The sequence below is a fragment of the Elephantulus edwardii genome, unplaced genomic scaffold, assembly GCF_000299155.1.
Source record: "Elephantulus edwardii isolate Elephantulus edwardi_28Jun2011 unplaced genomic scaffold, EleEdw1.0 scaffold00049, whole genome shotgun sequence".
In the NCBI taxonomy this organism is placed as follows: domain Eukaryota; kingdom Metazoa; phylum Chordata; class Mammalia; order Macroscelidea; family Macroscelididae; genus Elephantulus; species Elephantulus edwardii.
Genome location: NW_006399799.1, coordinates 2,303,203 through 2,311,755, shown reverse-complemented (window position 1 = coordinate 2,311,755; position 8,553 = coordinate 2,303,203). Strand labels below are relative to the sequence as shown.

General features: G+C 40.6%; 1 protein-coding gene across 1 annotated transcript in view; it reads right to left on the bottom strand.

Annotated features, from left to right (window-relative positions):
* Positions 1 to 8,553, bottom strand: part of LOC102844188 (chromosome unknown open reading frame, human C1orf94) — a 91,184-nt gene that overhangs the window by 48,605 nt on the left and 34,026 nt on the right. Inside the window, exons 5-6 of the mRNA XM_006886575.1 lie at positions 7,992 to 8,252; positions 6,807 to 6,979 (exon numbers count right to left, since the gene is read on the bottom strand). Coding sequence (XP_006886637.1) covers positions 6,807 to 6,979; positions 7,992 to 8,252 — 434 coding nt within the window. The remainder of the gene's footprint in view (positions 1 to 6,806; positions 6,980 to 7,991; positions 8,253 to 8,553) is intronic.

Genomic DNA, 8,553 nt, shown 5'->3' with positions numbered 1-8,553 from the left:
TTTTTTAACTATGAATGTGACCTTGTTTTGATTGTCTGATTCAAAATGTTCCATGCAACTCTTCTCATTTCAGATGGTCCAGAGAGGCTGATGGGAAAGTGCTCTGCCTGTAGCACTCCCTTCTCCAGGAAATAGGACGACCACTTGTCCTACAGAAGAGGTCCCTTGTGGTTCAGTGCACCCGGGAGGAATGGTTGCTTGACTGTGGCACTCTCCTCTCCAGTGAGTGGAGGAGTCAACTTTCTTTCCTGAAAGAGTCCCTGTGGTCCTCTGCTGGCAGGAATGCTTTCCTGGCTCTGGCACTCCCCGCTCTAGGGAAAGGGAAGACAATTGTCCTACCAAAGAAGTCCTCATAAGCTTAAGAGCCCAGTTACCACTCACCAGAGTAGGATGTAGAAGTTTACTGTGTGTGTGGATTGTGTTTTGACAGTTGACCTTGATGTCTCCCTGATACGATGGAGCACTTTGGCACATTCTCTCAAGTTGTTGGTTTTGATTTAGAAGTTTAAATAACTTTTTCCCTGGAACACTTTACTATATTCATAGAATATTACAGCATATGTAAATATATAGGTGGAAATCTCCTCTATCAAACACACAGACACACACACACACACACACACACACACACTCTGATAGCCTAGTGGTTAGAGTTGCATTACCAGCTCAAAGGCAGAAATTTGCATCCCCCAGCTGCTCCACAAGAGAAAGATGGGCAATCTCTTCTTGTGTGATTTCCTGCCTCTGAAAACCTACTGAAGGTTCAGCTATGGGTTGGTTCTGACTGAATGGCAGTGACTGAGTGAGTGAGATATGTATTGTTGTTGTGGTTGTTCATTGTTTTCAAGTTTGCACCTAACTCTTCATAGCCTATCATCCTTTCCACTTCTTTCTTGTTCTTTGGAAAGTGACCAGTTCCTCTGTGACCAGAACATACTTCTGCTAATAAACTGCCTTTACTTTCAGTTTTCCTCCTGTCTCTTTGCTTTGATGCACACCCTTCCCAATTTTGGACCATGCTGTGTTTTCTTGCTCTGTTCTGATGACTGCCTCATGGTGCAAGTATAGGTTTCTCATAAGCACAATCAAGTGTTCTGGGATTCCCATTCTTTTCGGAGTCAGCCATAGTTTGTTGTGACCCACACAGTCAAATGCCTTTGTATAGTCAATGAACGTTAAAATAAGCATTAACATTAGAAAGATAAGCATGCCTTAGAATAATTAACTATTAAAGATCAAGAGGGTAGCACTTTTCCAAAGACAAAGTTCAGAAAGCAAAACAGGACAGGAAGAAAGGAGAAATGGAAACAGGAAACAGAAAGAAGGTGATATGAGTGAAGGGAATTTTAATCAGTGGCATAAAATAAAATAATGTAGAATTTGTTGACTTGATACCTTCACTCAAATCACAATTTATAAGGCCTGGGTCTAAGGACAACAGAATATAAATATGAAATGAATGTACTTTAATTATCCCTTAAATCAAATTTCATTACAACCTCTCATCTCCATAATGAGACATGAAGCTTTCTGTTCTTGAGGAGAGAGGGGAGGCAAACAAACAAACAGGACTGAAAATAAAACTTTGGGAGAGAATGAGAGACATTTTGCTAAGTTAATTTTGTTTCCAGTTTTATCTGCAAAAATTAAGCCTGGTGGACCAGTTCAAAGAGTCTTTAAATGCAATAAAGAAAACACCCCTTCTACGTTGGGCAGCTAAACCCAGAGATGTGCAATATGGTACAAAAGGAAAGGAGGAAAGGATACAGAGATCTTTGTTACCTAATGCTACTGTACTATGAATACCACAATTAGATGACCTTATTGTTGGTGCTATGTGCCATGGAGTTGCCTGCGACTCATAAAGACCCTATGTACAACAGTTCTGAAGCCTGCCCTGTCCTGAGCCAGTCTCACTGACTTTGACACACCTACCTCCATTGCCCTAGTTACTGTATCAATCCATCTCATCCGGAGTCTTCTTCTCCTGTGCTGTCCATCCACCCTTCTGAGCATGATGTCCTTCTCCATGGAACAGTCCCTCCTGGCCACATGCCCAAATTATGTGAGGTGGAGCTTTAAAAGCCTAGCCTCCAAGGAGAAACTTGGTTTCACACTTTCCAAGACAGACCTATTTGTTATGGTATGTTCAAGAATCTTCTCTAGCACCACAACTCAAAGGCAACAATTCTTCTAGCATCCCTAGTCATTGTGCAGGTCTCTGATGCATTGCAAGTAATTGTGAAGACCATGGCCTGGATAAGGCATACCTTAAGCTCTAGACTGACATCGTTGCTTCCCAATACTCTGGAAAGGTCCCTGACAGCAGATTTACTCACTGTAATTCATCTTGTGATTTCCTGACTCTTGGTGCCAAGAGTGTTGATTATGGAGCTGAGCAAGCTGTAACTGTTAACAACCTCAATCTCTTCTCCATCTACCATGGTTCTGCCAACTGGTCCAGTAGTGAGAACCTTCATTTTCTTGATTCAGAGCTTCAATCCATACTGAACACTACAGTCCTTGACCATCTGCAGCAAGTGCTCCAGGCCCTTCTCAGTTTCAGCAAGCAAGGTTGTGTCATCTCTATAACTTAGGTTGTTGACGAGTCTTCCTCCAATCCTGATGGCACATTCCTTCTCATAAAGCCTAGCTTCCCAAATGATCTGTTCTGCACATAGATTGAAAAGGTATGGAGACAGCACATATCCTTGATGCACTCCCTTCCTGATTTTGGACCATGCAGTGTTTCCTGGCTCTGTTCTGAGGATTGCTTCCTGGTCTGAGTATACGTTTTACATATTTACAATCAAGTGTTCTGGGATCTCCATACTCCCCAAGTTTAACCACAATCTTTTGGGATCCACACAGTCAAATACCTTTTCATAGTCAATGAAACACAGATAGATACCCCTTAATGAGTAGAAATTTATTTTCTTTGTCAGTAGCCATAGGCATTTCTTGCTTCCTCAGCCTTTATCGACTTATCCTTGAATGGCATCTATCTTATCCTATGCGTGTCTTTCTATATTTATTCTGGTTATTCTATAATTTGGAAGTGATTCAGTTTAAAATTCACCTTCTATGGTTTCATTTGATCAGCTGATTATAGTACATCAGATTGTTTTAACAGAAAATAATTATATCATATTAAAATGTTAAAAGTAAACTTCTCTGGCCAAGGTCAACTAATTGTACCACATATAAATAGTGCATGGCATCAACTAGACTAGTGTTTGACCCAACAACTGGGACACATAGACTAGCCAAGTTAACAGATAAAGTTAACCATCACAACACCCAAAGAGTATTGAAAAGGAAAAGAAAACACAGGAAGGATGAATCAAGTGTCAGACTTATATTTCAGTCTCCCTTCTCAGTCTTCTCTAGACAAGCTTGAGGCAGAGCATTTTCAAGGCACTAGACTCACAGTTTTGTCTGAATTTCTATCTATTCTCCATACACTCACATATCATTCTGTGGAGAAGTCAGAAATTGAACATCTTTACTAGAAAAACTGAGTATTATCAGAAGGGACTATTTAAGTTATTGGATTGCAATAAGGTTTAAACCAGAGTGGACATTTATTTGATTTCTCCTTCCTTCTACTCATTGGGTAGCAGCTCTTAAGGGCTATTAAGTTAAATAGATAAAATAAAGAAACTACATTTTCCTTGTATAAATAAGTTCTTGTGAGTAAAATTTCTAACTCTACTACAAATGTTTCCACATCCCCATATGTCTGACCACTGCTCTCCTTTTAGCTACAAGTCCAATACCAAGAAAATATGTAAACCAGCTTAACTGTTCTAAGTTAAGGCTGCTCAGATGTCACTTATTCTGATCACCATTGAGTCAGAAGTGACTAATAGCTGATCCTCCACTGGGTTTCTGAGTCTGTGAAATGCATGGGAAGGGCACTTCCTATCTTTTTTCCATGGAGCCCCTAATGGATTTGAACCACCAGAAAGATGTAGTCTTTGGGTTAGCATTTCAAGTGAATCTTAAGAGCATCTCATTAGTGTACACACTAAATAGTATCACTGGCGTACACATACCTATTTCATCCCTGCTTTCAATTCTTTTGTACGTACCCAGAAATTGAATTGCTGGGTCATATGGTAGTACTATATTTAATATTTTCAGGAACCAGGAAACTGTTTTCCACAGTAGCTGTACTGTTCTCTACCTATGCCAATGAATAAGGGTGTCAATTTCTAAACATCCTATCCAACATCTGTTGTTTTCTGATTGTTTGCTTTTGAATAATAGCTATCTTGGTGGAGTAGAGTAGTATCTCATTTAAGTTTGATTTTCATGTCACTCATAACATGACGTTAAACATTTTCTATGCCTTTACTGGTTTGTATTTGTTCTTTGGTAAAAATGTCCATTCAAGTCCTTTGCCCACTTTTAATTGGTTTATATTTATGTTGTTCACTGCAGTACTATTTGCAATAGGTAAAAAGACAGACACAACCTAAATGTCCAACAACAACAAATAACTAATCAAAATGTAGTACATACATAATGAAATATTACTCTGCCATAAAGACAAATGAAGTCCTGATCTATGTGATACTGTAGAAGACCTCTGAAAGCACACTAAGTAAAATAAGCCAATCTTAAAGGACAAATCAGAGACATCTTCAAACTGATAAAGAGCAAGGATGTTAGTTTAAAGACTAAGGTGAAACTGACCCAACTCATGGTCAGTTGATTTATTTATTACTTGCTACTCATCCAAGAGATGGACAGTAAATAAAGATGATAGAAGAAGAATCAAGGCTTTTGAGTTGTGATGCTGGAGAAGAGCACTAAAGTAGTCAATGGACTGCCAACACAATGAACAATATGTCTTGGAGAGAGTGCAGCCAAGATTCGTCTTAGAGAAAAGGATGATGAAACTTTGTCACACATACCTTGAGCATGTTGCTAGGAGGGATGGGCCCTTGGAGGAAGAGGGGTATACCATCAATGAGATAGACTGACGTAGTAACTATAACAACGGGCTCCAGGATACCAGGGAGGGTAAGGAGAGCACAGGATAAGGCAGGTATGAGATCTGATGTTCAGAGTCACTATGAGTCATACTCGACTCAACGGCACCTAACAACAACATGACTTATTAAAAGACTTTATAATTTTTTGCTGTTGAGTGGGAACCAACTCATAGCTGACCCTCCATCAGGTTTTTCAGAGGCTGTAAATTGCAGAGAAGGAGACTGCCATCTAGAATAAGCAAATGTTTTTTAAAGATCAAAGCTTATTAGAGATTACCAAGGATGGTACAATGACTAAGGATGATAGAAGAAGAATCAATGCACTTGAGTAGTGATGTTGGGGAAGAGAGCTGAATATCCTATGAAGTGTCAAAAAGACAAACATGTCATAGGAAAGGTGAAGCCGTGGGGCTCCTCGGAGACATGAACAGTGAAACTTGATCTTTCATGCTGGGCGTGTTATTAGGAGGGACCAGTCTTTGGAAAAGGATACCATGCCGCGAAAGGTAGAGGTAGGCAAAGGAGGAGACCCTCAATGACATAGATTGGCACAGAGACTGCATTGGTGGGCTTGTGTCGGAGATGATGAGGATGACACAGGACAGGGCAGGGTTCAGATCCACTGTTTATAAGGTCCCTGTGATTTATGCTCTACTTGACAGGACTTAACAACTAGGAAAGGCAGAGAGAGAGAAAAAAATCACTGTTTAGGGAGCTGAGCTTCTTTTAAGGATTATGGAAAAACTAGAACTTGATAATGATGATAGTGGCATAACGTATTTGTTGTTGTTGATGATTGCCTTCGAGTCGAGCATGACTCATAGCGACCCTGTGAACAAAAGGCAGCCCCTCTACAACTACTGACATTTGTCAATGTTCAAAGAGTTTCCTGAGGCATGTTTTATTTAGTGTAATTAATATCACTAAATTGTATGTGTAAAATGTTGAAATGGGGTGTGTGTGTAACTTTTAAAAGCATTATTTAAATTAGAAGAACATATAATTTTTCATTTAAACTAATTGAATGACACCAATGAGTGAAAGAGGATATTTTTCACAATTATTCTGGGACAAAATATCTAAACGTGGATTTTCATAAGCAATCTATCATTCATGGTCATCTGACTTCAAAAGGAATCATAGGAAGTTGTTGGGAAGGTTAGATTTTCTCCATAATTATATCCAGAAATTAAAAAAATCATACAAATCATATAAACCCGAACACACTGTCACTGAATCATTTCCAACTCATAGCAAACTCCCGACCAACACACACACACACACTTACACAAGTTCTAAGGCTGGAAACTACTTAACTTTCTCCCTTCGAGAAAATCCCTGGTGAATTTAAGGAATTCAGAAACTCAGATATTTATGTGCATATGTATGTTATTGTTGTTGTTCATTGCCATGAAGTTGAACACGACACATAGTGATCCTATGAATAAAAGGCCTGAAGCTCCTCTACAACTATCAACATTTATCAAAGTTTATAGAGTTTCCAAAAGCATGTTGTTTAGGAAGTAGATGCCACTCCTGCCTACATGAGTGTGTGTGTGTGTGTGTGTGTGTGTGTGTGTGTGTGTTAGTGCACCCAATTATTTGACATGGCCACAAATGAAGAAGAGACTTGATAAGCTGATAGTTACTTACTATAATGCCACAGAAATATCTGGAATACAGGGATGGAATTCGAAGGGTATTTAGAGAATGTATGAAATGTGATGCCTGTAAGCCATCCCTCCTCATTTTCAGAACTTACAGGTTGCTCAGAGGAGCCACGTTCAGTTTCCAAGTGCTCACCTGATACTGTGGGAAAGTGGACTGATTTGTGAACATTGGCGGAGGTGGATAGTTGAGGTTGAGCCAGAATGGCTGGTTCAGAGCTGCTGAGGTCAATGCTGGGGCAAATCTTGGCGTGAAAACGTTCCCGGTATACTTGCTGTTCTTCTCTGCCACTGTTACAGGTGGGTTGACTGCAAGTCACAAGAAAGGTAAAATATTTCAATGACTGAGGCAGAGAAGGACTGGAAAGTCTTCAGGACCATAAATGCCCCAGAAATTAAAGTTCTCAGGATCATTAAGCTCAAAATTATGGTGAGTTTACAACTATGGGGAGCTATTATTTGTTCCCAGCTTGCCAATTTAGATTGAGTAAAATTCACGACAAGGTCTAGTTTGGTGCTTCATTTTCCATGATTCCCTGATGAAGGAGGTTTGTTTAACAAGGGGACACAGTAAACCAGATTATTAGGCTAGATTTTCCCTTCTTACAAGACCAAAATCTTTTAAGTGCTTGAGAAAATCTCATTTTATGCAAACAATTGCTATGCCACTGGAACTCACTCTTATCAAATTATTAAAGCAGCCCGCTAATACAGTAGGCAACACGTCAAACCTTACACACACTAGTCATTGACTCTAGATGGGAATTTTTTTAAATACTAAAATATTCTGAAACTAAGTTTATTATAACCCCAAAATGGTCTAAATGAATGAGGCTGTGTTGAGTTAGTACAGGATATGAATCCTAGAATCTCTCCCTCTACAAGACGACCTGGGCCACAACCAGAACAAGGTCCTCAGTTTCCCGTGTACTGACATCTTTCTTGGGAAAAGAGATTTGACTGAAATAGCTGCAAAAGGACAAGTGAGAAAAAGCAGAAACATGAGTAGAGGTGATCTAAAAATAACCTAACAGAACGCTTCAATGGCAACTTGACACAATATGATACAGGCTGGGTCAAGACGGTGTTCAAAATTGGCCACTAATAATTCCCACATGACTCCTAAAAGCCAATTGCATTTCTCTAGCTAATACATGCCTAGTAAAAAAGCATAGGGGGGCAAAGTCATTTCCCAATTGGCATCTAGAGAGAGGCAGCAGCTTGCCCTTGGATGAAAGTCATTTGTGGGCAGAGCCACCCAAGGGACCTGTCAGGGCTTCTGGATTCCCTTCCTCTCTAGGCTCTGGTGCGGCCAGCTTACGTTTCAGCTCCAGCCCATCCATATCCATTTTGCTACGAAGCCTCAACGGCCTACTGGTGTTCTTGGTGGTCCCAAGGAACTCATAGAGCAGGTTCTTCTCAGCTGGCCATGCAGACTTCTTCGTTGGCAAGGCCATGGACATGGTGCCCCCTGGGTCACTGCAACCTTCCTCACCACAGCTGTCCTTCAGACTCTGGGGACACTGACTAAGGAAGAGGCTCTCACGACCCTTGGTCAGCTCCTTGGTGCCAGGATTCCGCTCTAGAGCAAGAGGAAACTGAGTCAGTGGCCTGGGAGACTGAGGAACGACTTCTTGTGAACTAAGCGATGGCTCCTTCATAGCGCACTTAACTGAGGTTCACTCTGACAATAACAGTACTCAGTAGTAATAGCCATTTCCCCAGAGACACACCCCCTCTCAGGGGGTCTAAGACCACTCTCTTCTCTCAGCCAAATTCAGCCAGTCTCTTCTCTACAGTCTTCCCTGACCACTTCTCATTTTGGTCTTCTCCCTTTTATCAGTGGTCCACTTAGTAGTTTATCTAGCCCTTCTTTCTTCCTC